Source organism: Echinops telfairi, unplaced genomic scaffold (assembly GCF_000313985.2).
Source record: "Echinops telfairi isolate 266 unplaced genomic scaffold, ASM31398v2 ScPeMD7_7424;HRSCAF=8462, whole genome shotgun sequence".
Classification (NCBI taxonomy): domain Eukaryota; kingdom Metazoa; phylum Chordata; class Mammalia; order Afrosoricida; family Tenrecidae; genus Echinops; species Echinops telfairi.
In genome coordinates this window covers 22779607-22797028 of record NW_022111324.1, presented here as the reverse complement: position 1 = coordinate 22797028, position 17422 = coordinate 22779607, and the positions used below count along the sequence as shown (strand labels likewise).

The 17422-nt window shown below is 47.6% G+C and overlaps 1 protein-coding gene across 1 annotated transcript in view; it reads left to right on the top strand.

Moving 5' to 3' along the window:
* Positions 1-213: 213 nt before the first annotated feature.
* The window catches only part of LOC101654731 (WD40 repeat-containing protein SMU1-like), a 35995-nt gene continuing 18786 nt past the window's right edge, over positions 214-17422 (top strand). Inside the window, 1 exon segment of the mRNA XM_045297984.1 lies at positions 214-296. Within this exon segment, the coding sequence (XP_045153919.1) occupies positions 214-296 (83 nt within the window).

The following is a 17422-nucleotide window of genomic DNA, read 5'->3' as shown; positions in this document are numbered from 1 at the left end:
GCAGGAAGACCTTGGGGTCGACAGAGAGAAGTGGGGAAGGGAGGCAGGAGGAGGGAAGGGAAATCCACCCACCCAGGGAAGGGAGACCGTTTGAAGACAAGACCAAGAAGAGGGGAAAACACATCTGTCGCCTGCCCACACCGTGGAAAAGAAATTTCTGACAGAAAGAGAAGTCGCACACGCGTCCCCCGCCCCCCGGGGGCTGTCGGGGGGATGGCCAAGGAGAAGCGGGGACCGGAGCGGAATGCACGCCCCGAAGGAGAGCCAGGTCCCGGCGAGGAGCGAGCGGGCGGAGGGTGGGGAGACGAACGCGCGAGAGCGCGCACTCCCGCGGGGGGCGGCGGTCCCCAGCCTGCGGCCTGGGCTTCTGTGGGAAAGTTCAAGGGCCTCAAACTTGTGCGGGCGATTTCCACTCGGCCGCGGTCCCTGTTTACAGCCGGAGCTGCACCCTGCTGGGGGCTTGTCACCAGGCCACAGGGTCCGGTGAGCGGGAAGAATCAGCAAGGAATGGGGGGAGGGGGTCTCGTTAAGGAGAGGGGGCCTTAAGGGGGGCTGGGGGGGGGGCAAAGGAAAGGTGTAGGAGCATCTCTTTCCCTACCTCATTCTGGAGGGTCCCAGAGGCGCCCTGAGGGCCTGGAGCTGAAATGCACAAGGACTAAACAGCCCCGGAGCTGAGTCAAATTGTCATCGCAGTGGCTGCCGTGCCCATTGCCCCGGCTCTTTGCTTGTCTTTTCCTGGAGAACCATGACAGACATGCCTCCCACCTCTGCAGGCGAAGACCTTAGTCCCACCAGCCCATTTGAGGGGAGGTCCCAGTAGACTCCCCAGAGAAATTTTGCCTGGTGGCCAAAACAGCTGTCCTCCCTTTCCCAAGAGCTAGGATTCAAGCAGAGATGGATCCCTGAGAGAAAGAGAGGGGTGTGGTGGATTGAAAGGGACAAGAAGAGAAGCCGGAAGAGGGGGGGAAGGTGGAGGAAGAGAAAGGGGGAGCCCTCTCACTCTCCACTCATGTTCCTAAGGTCCAGACCGGCACAGGTGGTGTGAGACTTCACGTGAGGGCTGCAGGAGTTGGCACTCTGTCTTTCCTTACCCAGGAGGATCCCATGGGTGAGGACAGGTAGTCTGCGTTGTCAGTTCTGTGCCCTCTGCACCTCACCTACCCTGGCAGCTGGTGGAGACTCCGGAAACAAGCCTGGAAGAAAACGAAACCCTCACAAATCTAAGAGCTCCCGAACCTTTCCTCCAGGTTGGGAGCCTGGAAGGAAGTGAAAGCTACCTCCGTGGCTAGGTGCCATTCACCCTAGAACAGATTGTCTGATGGGGGCGGGGTTTACTCAGTGAGTACACAGGAGTCTGACACCGCCCCCCCCCCTCAGTATGGTCAGTCCTACAAACGATTGAAAGTCAAGCCTTTAGCCTTGATGTTTAAAAAACGCTCCAGCTTGGGGAAATGTGCAAGGTGTTTGGGGCAGGGGATGGAATAATGCCTGCACATCAGTTTTTCTGTGGCTGACAGGTTTTTGGAAACTATCGAAGATCTGGGTTTCCTGAACCAGAGTTTTGCAGGTTGTGTTTCGTCTTGTTTGTTTTGTTTTGTTTGTTTTCCCTGCTCAAGCATCAGAATGCAATACAAGCCTTGACTGTGGAGGCCCTCTTGAGCCCCTGCGGCCCAGAGAGGTCTACATCTAGAGCCAGGGGACCCCACAACCCTACTTCTCAAGGAAGAAGAAACATGAAATCGTCCGGGAAGATGTTTCCCAGCTTTAGAAAATTAACCTTCAGAATCTCTCAGGAGACTTCAATAACCCCCAAACAAAACCTCCAGTTCCCACTACCTCAACCCCCACCGCCCCCCCCCACACACAGTGCAATTATCAGCTGCCACGGGGACCCTGAACCCATTAGCCCAGGATCAGGAACCATCACACACTACAATATTTGGGTTTCTTTTTCTTCTTAATGAAAAAGTTTAAAGAGCTGGGGTTCCAGAAGGCTGCTGGCTTTCCTGGCTGGGAACCTCCTTTGGAGAAAAGTGTCCATACTCACCCTCCTCCACTATCAAAACAAACAACAAACGTGCCCACAAACAAGAGTCTCCTACACGGTCCATTCTTACTGGCAGGGGAGAGTTATACCTGCCAACTGTCTGTCCCCTCCCCATCCCAGGAGGCCTGGTGGGCGTCACAGTCCCAGGTACCCAAGAAGAGTCCCCTCAGACTCACCTTCCATTGCCTTTCTTGCCTCTCCTGCTACCAGGAACAACTAATTAGAACAATATGGTGTCCTTTCAGATGCAACAACAAATATTGATTTTGGTTCCTATCCCATGTGAATGAGTTGTGGCTGTTGCCCACTGCCTTTTGCTGTAGGCAGAGGAGATGGAGAAGCAGACTGGAACGGTAGGGTTGCTTCTCAGCACACACAGTCTGCCTCCCTCCTCACCACCCTGCAAGCCTCTGTTGTACCCAGCAGAGGAAAAGAGCCCCGTGCTCAAAACACACTCCTCTCCTCCCTGTCTTCTCTATCTTCAGCCAGACCAGGCAAGGTAGCATCTTGGATGGCCCTGGTCCAGGCCTGGGCCCAACACTGTACTCTTCAAAGGGGCTTTGTACTGGGTCCATGGCTTCAAAGAAAAGACCTTGGTTTAATAATTCAGCCTTCTTGACTGCCATTTAGTAGCCATGGCAACCAGTTCCATGACATCCAGTTGCAAACAGTATGTGGTTGGAAGGGGAAAGAGAAGGGAGAGAAAGAGGGAAAGGGCAAGGGGAACCGCATCCGGCTCAGCTTTCCTCTAAACTTTCTCTTCTGGCTCTTCCTTTGGTGATCCCGACCATGCGTGCCATGGCAGTGAAGCTGTGTTCGAGCCTTCCTCTAGCCCTCCTCCCTCTATCTCTGAGTCCCTCCCTCCTCATCTTGGCTGTCTCTTCCACTCTCACACCTACTCAGAGCCAGGACTTGTCCATTCTTCACTCAACATGCCAACTGAACACATGGTGGGTCTGGCAGATTCCTTAGCTTTTCTCTCTTTCTCCGTTTTCTCATCTGTAAAATGAGGAGGCCTGTGGATGTTCCGAGCCCTGGCAGTGTAATGGTTATACATCTGGGCTGCTAACTGCGAGGTCAGCAGTTTGAAACCACCAGCCACTCCGAGAGAGAAAGAGGAGGCTTTCTACTCCCATAAAGTTTGGCTTCTCAGAAACCCACAGGAGTGGTCCTGTCGTGTCCTACAGGACCACTGTGATCAGAATGGACTCGATGGCCGTGAGTTTGGCTTCCGGATGGTTTCCTTTCGCTCGGAGAAGCTGCCACTCAATGGCCCCCTCTGTCGGTGTCATCTCTCCACCGTTCACCCTTCTTCCCTATTCAGCTCCGTCTCTAGCTCGCCCTCCCTCTCCCTCCCCCTTGGCTTCTCTGGGTATCTCTGTTCCTGTCTCTTTCTCACTCATATATATCATTTGCCGTTAGGTCTTACCTGGGGGACAGTCTCCCTTGAGCTTAGTTTTATGGATAAATGCACCATCTGAACTTACTGGCAAGCATTCCTTCACACACACACCCCTTGGCCCATCCAACTTCCTCTGATTGCAGGTCAGATATCAATTCTCCCAAGAAGAAATATCCCTGCCTTTGAAGGCAGACGGGTCTTCATAAGCTTCCAGAGTGCCTCTGTAACTCTAGGTGAAAAAGAACATCTCCTCCCCAAGCTGCTGTTGGTGAGGAGGTGAGCCAAGGGCAAACCATCTGAAATGAAAATACCTTCAGAAGGACTGGCAACAGACACCAGCAAGAATGGGGGGAGTTAGGGTTTGCCTCCAGCCACCATTTGGGCAAAAGCAAAAGGTAACTCCAGTCACGGGGCTTCCCTCCCAGATGTTTAAGTTCCAAGCAACTCCCAGATAGCAAAATATCTCCCTGCATTTTAGGCCAGTTCTTAGGATTTGGGTCATGAGGAAAACAGACAGAGGCTGAGATGCTGCTGCCAGAGGCATGCGGACCTTCAGCTGGTTGTAGGCAGGGTTTCAGGCCTTGCTGGGCCATGCTGATGTGGACTTCGGTCATCTCAGAAGCCACCCTTTTAGAAGAAGAAAGAAAATATTCTTTTGATGGAAAAAGGAGACATATCCATTTAAGAATCTTTGGCTGTAAGAGCTCCTAGGTAGTGAAAACAATTATGTATTTGACAATAACGGAAATGTTGATGACTTAAATCTACCCCGAGATCCCTGAGAATCAAGACTTAGTGGTCTTCTGAAAGATTGACATGAGTTGGGAGCAACTTGATGGCAACTAATTTACTTCTTTGCTTGTCTGTTTCTTTGGGACGGCAGAGGAGCGCACAGTGGGGCTAACTATAAATGTGAATGAGAGGCAACAATTAAAAAGATAGTGATTTCCTTCTATCATTACAAATTCTCTTTCATTTGCATATTACATCAAGAAGGACAGGTAGAGCTGATGATTATACATACACAGGAGTCTTCCTATGAAGGGTTCTCCCTATGAGTCTTGCTAAAAAGGATTGATGAACCTATAGAGATAGCAAGTAGAATCAGGGCTCCTGGGGAGGACGGCATGGGGAAAGAGGTAAAGGGGAGCTGATATCAAGGAGTTCAAGAAGGAAGAGAATGTTTGGGAACTGATTGTGGTAGCATTTTTACAGTACTGCTTGATGTGCTTGAACTATGGAATGATATGATATCTGTATTATCTCCCAATAAAATACTTTTGTTTCTGTTTTTGAGGAGGGGGGAGGTATTGCTACAACATTGTGGAAACCCTTATTAAAGAAAAATACCAAAATGTGAAGTTATTGTTTCTCAGCATATCCTCCATCTGAGCTTATACACTTCTGAAGGCAATATTTTAATCTCAACCCTTCCCACAAAGTATTCCACATCCCATGAAAATGGAAGTTTGGGCATTATTAAGGGGCTCAGATCTTGTTCCTGTTAAATGTGCTTTGAGTTTAGGGAACAAAAAGATGTCTGCAGGCACGGGATCAGGGTGGTAGGGTGAATGGATTAACATTTCCCAAGGAAATCCTTACAGGATAGTTCTTGCTGTCCTCAAAAGAATGAGCAGGGGCACTGTGATGATGGGTAAAAAAAAATTCTCAGCCCAAGTTTCCTGGCCATTTTTCTCACCAATGCAGTTTTTGGATTTCTTGAAATTTCTTCATAGTAAGCCCCCGTGATTATCCTGTGTCTTTTGAGAAAACCTATCAAGATTACCCTTTGGAATCCCTAAAAAAGTGTTGCCATTGTCATCTGAGCTGACCTCTCTGTCTTCAATTTAACTGGCCCAGTGGGTCCCCTTGGAAGTCACTGTTTTTGGATTGAGCCTTTTGACTGTTTTCTTTTCTTTTCTTTTTTTAATCATTTCATTGGGGGCTCCTACAATGCTTATCACCTCATTGCCAGCACGTTAGTATACATGTGGCCATCATCATTCTCAAAACATTTCCTTTCTACTTGAGCCCTTGGTGTCAGCTTTATTGTGCCAACCTGGCCGATAAACACGTGTGGGATTAATTGAAGGGCAGAGAGATAAATGGCTCAGTAAGCCTCGCCTTTTCAGTTCTGGGTCTCTTGCTCTCTGATGGTCGGGGCAGGGTGCAGCTGCCTTAGCCAGTTCCCTGCTTCACCTTGCAAGGCTCACTTCCTGCAAGACATCCCTGAGGAGAAGCTGCATGAACCTACCGTGATGCAGCCCTGGGTGCTGGAACAGCCACATGAAGACCCCTGCCAGCACTGAGATGCTTACACACTCACTGATTTGGCTATCTTTCTGCAGTCAGAGTGTGTTTTGTGAGATTGAGGAGGACTTTGTAGATTGGTGTCAGACATATGGGCTAATGTTGGACTTATGGGCTTGGACAGCATGGGTTGGGATGCTTTCTTAATACTCTTTGTATAAAACTCAGATACATATGAGTTTCTGTGGATTTGTTTCTCTAGTCTACACAGACTAACACATAGCTCATTTTTCCCCTCCTTCCCTCATGAACTCTTAATAATTTATCAATTATTTTTATTTTTTCATGTCTTACACTAATCAATGTCTCCCTTCACCTACTTTTCTGCTGTCTGTCCCCCTGGGAGGGGGTTATATATAGACCATTGTGATTGGTTCTCCCTTTCTCCACCCACCTTACCTGTACCCTCCTGGTATCGCTACTCTCATTATTGGTCCCGAGGGGTTTATCTGTCCTGGATTCCCTGTGCTTCCCACTCTTATCTGTACCCATGTACCTGCTCTGGTCTAGCCGGATTTGTAAGGTAGAATTGGGGTCATGATAGTGGGGTCGGGGGGCGGGGGGAGCATTAAAGAAGTAGAGGAAAGCAGTATGTTTCATCAGTGCTATGTTGCACCCTGACTAGCTCGTCTCCTCCCTGTGACCCTTCTGTAAGGGGATGTCCAATGGTCTTACAGATGGACTTTGCGTCTCCACTCCACACTCCCCCTCATTCATATTGATATGATGTTTTGTTCTGGATCTTTGATGCCTGATACCTAATCCCATCCACACCTGCTGATCACACAGGCTGGTGTGCTTCCTCCATGTGGACTTTGTTGCTTCTCAGCTAGATGGCTGCTTGTTTATTTTCAAGCCTTTAAGTCTCCAGATGCTATATCTTTTGATAGCGGGGCACCATCAGCTTTCTTCACCACATTTGCTTATGCACCCATTTTGTCTTCAGCAATCATGTTGGGAAGGTGAGCATCATGAAATGCCAGGTTATTAGAACAAAGTGTTCTTGCATTGAGAGAGTACTTCAGTAGAGGGAATGGTTTTTTTTAGGTTCTCTAAGGAGACTACAAGTGTTTTACTGAGAGAACTTGTCTATAGCAATCCACTAATCACACAGCAATTATGTTTAGCATAAGCCTGTGCGTGTAAGAACTGGAGCCATAGTAGCAATACTTTTTAATTCTCCCTCTTGTTTGTGTGCATGAATTTCCACTTGTTGAGACACCCCTGAGCACAGAGCCAGGTGTACAAGGTGTGCAGCATCCCCACCCCATTCATAACTGACAGGAACCCAGGCAGGCCTGCCTGCAGGGCCGGGCTTCATAGAGCTTCTCACCCAAATTAATCCTTAGATCCAGAAGGAGCTGTCTTCCCCTGAAAGCTCTGCCAAGACACAGGCAAACTTCTTGCGATCATGCACATACTGAATGACATGTTCCGTTAGCAGACTTCCCTGAGTCCCTCCCACCCCCTCCCCAAGTACAAAAATTGCATATCTCTCAGACAGTAAGCCGGCCTAGCTCCCAGCTTCTGGAAAAGAGGGTGGGGGTAGGGCTGAAGACAGAACACAAGAAGAGAAAAAATAAATAAAAGAACAGCACATAACCTGGAAATAAAAAAGACATTGCTTGTAAAAATGATGTCTCCAAAGCTGAGTTTGCATCCAGTGAGATTGTTCTGGAAGTTCAGTACGGATGCAAAATGAGGTTTTCCTTCCCGGGGGGATACTACCTCCCAGCTGTGCAAAGCACCGCTCCCGCACGCTACTCCGCAGTAACAATAGGATATGGGAGAAGATCAATGTTAAACCCTCTGGAAGCCCCAAACATGCCAGCACAGTACCTTCCTGCTAGATTGAAAGGGTTAGACCTCCCCCAACTGCTCTCACCAGCTCCCGGTGCAGCACCCAAACACTGGGCCAAAGCCACACTCCCTCACCACCCTTGAGAACAGAACCGGGACGCATGCGGCAGCAAACACCATACTGATTCCATTTAAATTCACAAACACAGCCCCGATGCACAGGGACTGGGACTGGTCTTTGCACACGTCCATACATATGGACTGCCCTCCTGGGGTCTGCTTTCATGTCAGAGAGAGAGAGAGAGAGAGATTGTGTGTGTTTGCTTGGAGACTGGTGATGCGTTGGATTATGAGGTTTCCATGGTGACCCTCTGTGGAGGGAACTGGGGTAATTGAACTCTTGAGGTTCACCATTCAACAGATGTCGCTTGCTCATTGCTCGCCCGCTCTTGCATGCTCACTGGATTACTCTGTCTGCATTTCATCACATCAGTTTTTAGTTACGATTTCAAGCCAAGGACATTGTAATAGAATCAAACCCTCCTTGAGCTCGGTTTTACTCTGGAAAGCATATTGAAAACACTGATTCTGATATATGAGTTACTCTAGAAACATCTTAGACATTCAATGAGGGTCGAGGAGCAGCCAAAATTCTGTAGGGTATCCCTCTCTTCTTGCAAGACTGACACCCCTCCCTGAATGAGAAGAAAGCAGTCTGATAAATCCATGAAAAAGCTTTAAGAGGGTAAACCCTGTGAAGCCAGCCCAGAAAAACCCACAACAATGGGGCCTGGGCTCCCTCAAAGGTATTTCCTCTTCTCTCCATGGCTCTCTCCATAATCTCTCAAGATAATCTCTAAATGATGGTCTTACATCTATTTAGGTGGGAAATAATTTCTCAGGATGGTGTTAACCTTAAATACAGTCCTGGTCCTGCCAGCATAATGGGTTACAAGTTGGCTTACTGACCACAAGGTCAGCAGTTCGAACCCACCAGGCCCTTTGTGGGAGAAAGATGAGACTGTCTGCTCCTATAAAGATTTACAGGTTTGGAAATGCACAAGAGCAGTTCTACTCTGTCCAGTAGGGCTGCTAAGGGTCGGAATCAACTCCATGGCAGTGCATGAGGCTTTATTTCATTGTTAATATAAATACATATCAGTAAGGTGACCAGACGTCCCGCTTTTGGCAGGACAGTCCCGAATTTTAACAATTTGTCCCGCGTCCTGAGGTGTTTTTAAAAAGTCTCACTTTTTGGAAAGAATGCACAACAAGCTAAGGTATATGGTTTTTGGCTGACATGTGGCTATTTCCCCAGGATATGAGTTTTATCAATAATGTCCCACTAGTGTCCGGCTTTACCAACGTTAAAATCTGGTCACCTTAAATATGAGAAAACACCTATACGTTAAATAAAATGTTCCAACATACATTACATGTAAACAATGTTGGATTATCCAATAAGCAAGCTTATAGTAAGGGAACAAAAATAAGCCCATGCTTACCTTGCATATTGGGTAATCCGCCCTTGTATGCAAATACATCATTGCTCCAGAGGAGCTGTGGCAGTTATACAATCTCCTGTCAACTTGCAAAGAGGTGGAATCTAGCTTGTCAATCAGGTCACAACTTGATAACTTCATTTGGAGGCACCATGGAGATAAATGGCTCACTGGAGGTCAGACACACATTCTCTCTGCTATACATTCCTGTTGACAAGCCACATGGAGCTACACTGATGGAGCCAGGACCCTGGAGCTGGAGGAGTCATGTGGAGACCCCTGCCAGCACTGAGATGCTTCCACCACCACTGGACCCACAAGACTTTCCACCTACTGGCCTGTGATCTTCCTGCATTCGGTGTCATTGCATGTGTTGTGTGAAGAATTTATAGACGGGTATTGGACATGTGGGCTAATATCGGACTTATGAACTTGATCTGGACTGGGATGGGATGTTTACTCAATATACAATTGCTCTTTGATATAAAGCTCTCTCTTACATACATTTGAGTGTCTATGAATTTGTTTCTCTAATCTACCCATATTAACACAGGAGTCTAACAGGACAGCTGGGCACCCACTGAGCACCCACTGAAAAGCTATTGGCAGATGCTTCTTCAGACACTGGTGACTTAAAGGAGCAGAGAACATGAATAATTTCCCTTAACGCAATGAAGAAATAGGGTATGGCTCAGGAAGCGGACTGGAATAGGGAGATCCGTTGCACGACATGGTCAATGGGAACCTGGACATCAGGGTAACTCTGAGTTGGAATCTACTCAGTGATCCCAATCTCAGTTCAGTCACTCGCTGCTCCGAGGAGATCTCAGGCAGGAATCTGAGCTTCTCTGAGCCTCAGCACCCTATATTTCTTTGATTCTTGGCTTCGGTTGCTGTTGTTGATGTTGTTAGTTGGCACTGGTCTATTCTGATTCAGGTGACCCCGAGGTAACAGAGTAGACCTGCTCCATAGGATTCTGTTAGCTCTCATCTTAATGGATTGCCAGGGTGGATTTTAATCACTAACCAGCGTTAGCAAGCTAACAAAACCTTTTTTAAAAAAAAAAAAAACCTATTCAGCAAGTGGCTGAAGGCCAATAAAGACTCCGGTCAAGGGTTCAGTGAGAAAGTTAAGATAGAAATCACAAACCAACTGCCCAGGCTCTTTCATTTCTTCCACCTCCATTCTAGATTCTCCCCCAGTCCCGAGTGGGTAATAGGCATAAGAGGAAGGACATTAAGTAGGAATGAGCATCGTACTCCATCCATTTAGACCTGGGATCTGAAATTGGATACGCTTGGGTGGAGAACAGAACAGGGTGGATAACTAACCAATGGGAACAGGCCTTGGAGGGGCACAGCCAACGTGGGATTGTTCTCCATCCCAAAGAAGAAAAGCAAGCGACCACATAGTGATCATGGGACCCAGAGTCTCCATCCTGCGGATACAAAGCTGACATGCGGCAGTGAGGAACAGCTGCCAAACTGCGGCCTCCAGAGCTGCCTCTGGAGTTAGTCTGCTGGAGATTCACTGCCAGGTTGTGTTAGTCTGAGTAAACTAGGGAAACAAATCCACAGAAACTCATATGTATAAGAGAGGGTTTTATATAAAGGGTAAGTGCATATCAAGAAAACATCCCAACCCAGTGCTGCCCAAGCCCATAAGTCTAACATTAGCCCCTATGTCTAACACCAATCCACAAAGTCCTCCTCCATCTCACAAAACACACACAATGACACCGACTCCAGGAGGAAAGCCGAATCAGTGAACGTGCAAGCATGTCAGCGCTGGCAGGGGTCTCCACATGGCTGCTCCAGCACCCAGGGCTGCATTGGGGTAGGTCCATGTGACTTCTCCTCAGGGATGTCTCACAGGAAGTGAGCCGTGTTTATCGGCCAGGTTGGCACAATAAACCTTAACTGTCTCACAGGTCTATCACTAACTAAATAGCCTGGGAGAGTGGGCACACCAATTCACCTCTTTGTGCCTCAGTCTCCTTGTCTCTGAAATGTGTACAAAAAAAATCTCAGAGAGCAATTGTGAGGATGAAAAGAGAGCATGCCTGTGGGGCATTTAGAACAAGGCCTGGAACATAGAAAATGCTCCATAAATGTTCGCTATTGCTACAACACAAGCTGAACAGTTGTTTCTAATTAACATTAAAAATAACACTGGAATGGAATCAGGTATCTGAGGTGGTCTTGCCTGAAGACTAGGAAACGGATCAAAGAAAACCCAAGTACCACCTTCCATCATCTTCCCATCTTTAAGGGAAGTTTTTCTCCTTAAAATTCACACATTGGTTATTTTACCAAAAAAAAAAAAAATCAATAAGCCAGGAATACTGGTCATTGAATGAGCACCCCCCACAGTCTTTTCATCCCTCCATCATGGCTCACCTGAGGTTTCTCAGGTTTTCCTTTTGCCTGTCTCTATGAGCCTCCCGGGAGAGCTCTTTGAAAAAAAAGCCTCTCTCCTAACCCCTTAACTCCAAGGACAACTGTTCTGATTCATTTTCCACTCTGTCCATGTGGAGTGTGAAGAATAAGAGGAGGGAGAATGGGGGGGTTAACCTAATGACACCAGAATAGAACACACAGGGATTCAGTTCCATTGATGGGGAAGAGGTGGTGGTTACAGGGTGCTGGAGACAGCAGGCAATGCTACCAGCAGCCTTTGCTCACGCCCCCTGTACATTCTGAGGAAGACCTGCCCGGTATACGTTCACTTTCCATACCTGGGAGCCCAGGCTGTCCAGTCAGTTGCCCTCCTTGGTGTCTCAGATTTGGAGGCTCTGCAGTGCATTACTGGGCCACCACGCCAAGCCTCTCAGGCTCAAGGGACAGGAAGTCCTCTGCTGCTGTCAGGAACCTGAGTCTGACAATGCTGGTGATGCTCAACATGTCCAGAGGATCGAGTCCCACGCCCTCTGGGAATGAAGAAGCCTCAGAGGGCCTGGTGGCACCGACGTTCTTGTTAGACACCATCAAGCCTGCTCCTGCACCGTCCTCACAATTAGAGTTATGTTTGAGCCCACTGCGTCAATCCATCTTGTGAAGGGTCTTCCTCTTTTTGGCTGCTCCTCTGCTTTACTAAGCCTGATGTCCTCCTCCAGGGACTGGTCTCTCCTGACACCAGGTCCAAAGTACAGGATGTGAAGTCTCACCATTCTTGCCTCTTGAGGCCCATTCTGGCTGTACTTCTCTCAACACAGGTCTGTTTGGACTTTCAGCAGTCCATGGTACTTTTAATATGCTTGGCCAGCACCATAATTCAAACATATTGATCTTTCTTTGGTCTTCTTTATTCATTGTCTAACTTTCACATGCACGAGGCCATTAAAAATACCCTGGTTTGGGTCAAGTGCTTGATCCAAAAACAAGTCATCAGAGGAAGCATGAAAGATATTCTCATCCTCAACCCAGATATTCTCTTTCCTAGAGATAATGCACTGGCCCCCTGGTCCTTCCCCAATTCTGTTCTTCCAGTGAGAAATTCTTAAAATACTGTTACAAGGCAAGGTTGGAATTTCTCTGGTGTGGTTTTGCAAGTCCATGCAGGGTGAGAGGCTGGGAAAAGAGAAAGCCATACAGGTATAAGACCTCCGTGCAAAGGAAGGCTCCCTTGGTTGCTAATGTGAAAGACAAGCACCGCCTTGCTTCCTTCATCGCCCTGAGATATCAGTGTCGTCAGCAGGGTTTCGGGGACTTTGCTTCAGAGGGAACGAAAAAAATAAAAGAAACTTGCAACTATTTTGGCAAGCGACCCTAGTTCTGTGTCCACCAGCAGCTGGGGATTCCTGAGAGCCCGTCAGTATTTTTATCCCCGGAAGCATGTTCATGGCCCAGTCATTCTACCAGCAAGGATTGAGCATGTTGCCATCAGATCGTGACCTTACAGATCCCCAGACAACCTGCTGCGACTCATGTTAGAGCTTTCTATTGTCATGACTTTAAGGTGCTTGCTTTAGTGTCACTGGGCTGACTGTGCGGGACCCAAGAACTGTGCTCCTTGTATCGGTTGACTTTTTTCTGTCATTTCTTCAGAAAAAAAGCTTAGAAATGAGACCCACATTCTCTCCAGCCCCAAATTACCCAAACCGTTACCTCCCCTAGTCCTGCGTCTTTTTATCGCCCATGGCTTCTTATAAGTAAGGTTGAGTCGGTGTGAATACGCTTCTCATCTAAACAAATGAAGTTCATTCTGCAAACAAGTATTAAGTCCAAGTATTATGGACTTGTGCTTCCATCTCTCCCCGTCGTGTGGACGCAAAAGCTTTTACATCATGGCCAGTGGAAGAGCTTGCACCCATCCCTGCACCCTTGGACCTCTGTTGTTGTTGATGATGATGATGAAGATGTGAAGTGCCATCAAGTCAGTTCTAGCTCACACACCCCTGTGTATTAGAGAGCCTAACACTGCGCAGGCCTGGCCTGGCCTCATCATTCTTATTAGGCTTCGGCCCCTTGTTACCACCACTGTGTCAATTCATCTTGCTGAGCATCTTCCTCTCTTTCACTGACCCTCCACTTGACCGAGTCTGGTGTGCTTGTCCAGAGACTAGGCTTTCCTGACAACAGGTCCAAGGTACCTGACACCACCTCTGGACATCCTACCTTCTAAAGGACCATTCTGGCTGAACTTCTTCCAAAGCAGGTTTGTTTGTTCTTCTAAGTCTTTCTAAAGATCAGTTGGCCGATCCAAGCAACCACGCTCTCTTTTCAAAGGTCTTGGTCTGCAGAGAAGTCCTTGGTGGTACACATGGCTTGCATTCAGCTACTAATTTAGGGGTTATATGTTCAAACCACCCAGCAACAATGTGGAATAAAGGCCCGGCAAACTGCTTCGTTGCCAATCACAGCCAAGACAGGCTAAGGAATAGTTCTTCTCTATGAGATTTACATAGATTGGAATCTTCTTTACAGCAACAGGATTGGGTTTTGTCTTTTGTCTCTTCCCAGGGATTGTAGATAAGAGCATGATTCCAAGAATTCTAAACAATCACAATTGACTGCTTCTAGTTATTGTTCTCAGGGCCCCACCCTTCCCTGTTCCACACTCCTTGCTTTGTAACTTGGCCGTTCCCCCGCACAAGGGGGCAAAAATTCCTCCCCTGCCGTTGACGGTGGGCCCAGCCATGTGACTTGTCTTGCCTGACCAATAGGATGTCAGTAGTCATGAGAGCTGCAGGAGCTCAAAATGTGCAAGTACAGTGGGGTTTTCCCTCATGCCCTTCTACCATCACCATGAAAGAACTGTCCCTGCTCGGCCCACTCATCCTAAGACAAGAATGACAGACAGGTGGAGCAGAACTACCAAGTCAACCCACGAAGCCATGCCTGCCAACCAGCTGGCCCTTGAGAATAAAGGTTGGTTGTGTGCAGCCTCCCCGTTTGGGGTGGTTTGTGATAAAGCACACCCATGGGAGCACTTGTAACTGGACAGCAGGAGTCCATGAACTGTTTAGCCTACGTGTCCATGAGAATGGGACTTCTGGAAAATGGGTAAGAGGTGGATAGACTTATGCACCGTGTTCTAGTGTCCACTGTTGTCTAGAGTCCACCACGCCTTGAATGAATGATGAGGGGGCCCTGTCTTCGCAGCCTTCGAGAGCTACCAGAGGGCTTGCTTAGTCTGTTCCCAATGAATGTAACGGTGTAATCAGTCCTCAGCAATACCAAACGCAGCCCGTGAAAATACCTTTGCTGCCAGGTGCCCTCCTGTTGATCCTGACTCCTGCCCAATCCGTGTGTGTCAGACAGGAGCGGTGCCCGACGGAGCATCCAGGCTGGGACGTGTCAGAAACAGTCACCAGGCCTGACTGAGTAGATTTAAACCACCAGCCTTTTGACTCATCGTCAAATGTGGAACCGTTTATGCCACCCAGGGACTCAGAAAAGTGTCCTAGCACGGCATAAAATGGGTTTTGCCAAACAGAAGACATGGACTTCTTGGGAAGGCTGTGACAAGCTGGAGTTTCCCATCTAAGAACTCAGCATAAATTGTAAGAGGCAAGCTGGTGGTCACAGGTAAGAGGTCTGCTGGCAACCGAGGCAGGTGTGCCATTTACACTCTGACTCCACTAGTGCAGTTGTTTTCGTCCCTCCAAATTAACCAAATGTTCTCTGGGAAAAAGCCACATGAACTAAAGCTTCCCGAAACTTTCAACCTGGAATAACCAAAAAGCCAATCTCACTGCCATTGAGTCTATGTCAACCCACAGTGACCCTACAGGACAGGGCAGAACTGCCCCTGCTGAGTTTCAGAGACTATGGCATTTTTAAAATTTTTTTTCATAATTAATTCATTTACTTATTCATTATCACTAGCGTTGGATTTTCTTAAGTCGTTTTATTGAGGGCTCATCCAGTTCTTATCACAATCCATACATACATCCATTGTGTCAGGCACGTTTGTATATTTGTCACCATCATCATTTTCAAAGCATTTTCTTTCTACTTGAGCCCTTGGTATCAGCTCCTCATTGCTTTTCACTCCTCCCTCACCCTTGATAATTTATAAATTGTTAATATTTTTTCATGTCTTACACGGACCAGGGAGACTATAACTCTTCGTGGAAGTGGAAAGCCCTGCCTTGTCCCCTACAGCCTGGGGCCGAGGTGTGTTGACTTATGTAAGGGGTTGTCCTGCACGGTCCAGAGTACCGCACCCCAATGCCCTCCCCAGGGTGCTTCGATCTTGCTGTCATTGCATCTGAAAGACCAAATAAGTCAACAGAAGACTACTGGATGAACGTAGAAGCATAACAAAGGATATAGGACGTTATTTGTGTATTTTCTCCAGGCAATGAAAATTCCTAATAAGTATTCCCATCCAAATATTAAACATATGTCTTGGACATGTGTCTACTCATCCCAGGAGCCGACTGTCCAACCCAATCAGCACTGCCTTCATAACGATTTCTTTCTACTTACTGTAGAAAATAAAGTGTAGAGCATCTATAGAGGTGCCATAGCCTCGTTATCATCATTACACACTATTATCAACATTATTATCACATTAGCAAGTGTGGGCAGCGCCATGGAATTGGGAGCATACTGAACCGTGCATACTGAATTCGTGCAGGCTCGGATTCTAATCAGAGCCTCATCGTCAAATTACTGCGTGACCTTGGGAAGCAGACTCGGGCATTCCAGACCTGGGTTTCCTGAGGATGCATCATGCGAGTGAGCGGGACAGGGTGAGAATCAAAGGCATTGTGCTTTGATGAGCCTGTGGGTAACAGAGACAATAAATGCTAGGATGACTGAGAAGGGAGAAATCAATGAGGATTACTCACCAAGTGGATCAGAAGGCAAAGCACGTGGAACAGAAGCAAAGCCATGGAAAACGATGAAAAATGGTTGGATCAGAAGACGCCATGCTGGCCACAGATGGTCTGGATCAGAGGTTCTCAACCTGTGGGTCACGACCCCTTTGGGGGTTGACCGACCCTTTCACAGGGGTGGCCCAATTCATAACAGGAGCAAAATTACAGTTATGGAGTAGCAAGGAAAATAGTTTTATGGTTGGGGGTCAGCACCACATGAGGAACTGTGTGAAAGGGTCTCGGCGTGAGGAAGGTGGAGAACCACCGTGCACTGGAAGAGACCAGAGTAGCAGTGGTGGAAGGAGCCTGGGTGATCCGGGGTCACTCTGCTCGGTGAGTGCCTTGGGCTCATGGAGTCTTTGAGGGAAAGAAGTCAGGAAGACACTTAGAGTACAGGATGAGACTGAAGTCTTCTCGTATTCAGTACTGTGTCCGTATTTTATTGATGCTAAAGTTTAATTTCAAATAAAGTTTCAGGATCATACCCCAGGCTTTCACTTGGTGAAATCCCTAAGCTGCTGAAATAGCCTTGTGCACGTTCTTGATAATTCTCAGCTTGGCTTTAAGCCCTTTACTGCAGATGAAACCTTTCAGCTACACAAACCCATGCTTACTTCTTGATTTTAACGCTCAATTCCTCATATCCGGATCTGCAAACCTAGAGGCACAGGCTGGTAAAAATGGCTCTTTCCTTCCTGGCATGTTCTCAGTGTGGTTTGAAGACCCCCTGCTGTGAAATTTACAGATGTTATTTTTCTGCTGAAACCCCAGAGCTCTGAGCTGTCAAAATTGGTTTCTGGTTTTAAGCTCAACCCAACTCTCTTTGGACAGCATGCCCTGTGCTAGGCAGTTCTCAGGAGATAGATTGCTTACGAAATGGGATCCATCCCTCAAAATTATTCCAGACTAGTGGAGAAGAACTGAGAGGGAAGAACATACTTGGCATTCCTCAACCTGGAAAGACTGAAGAAGAAAAATCAAGCCTTGTGTTACAGTATCAAAGAATTCTATGGGCAATTGATTGAACGGC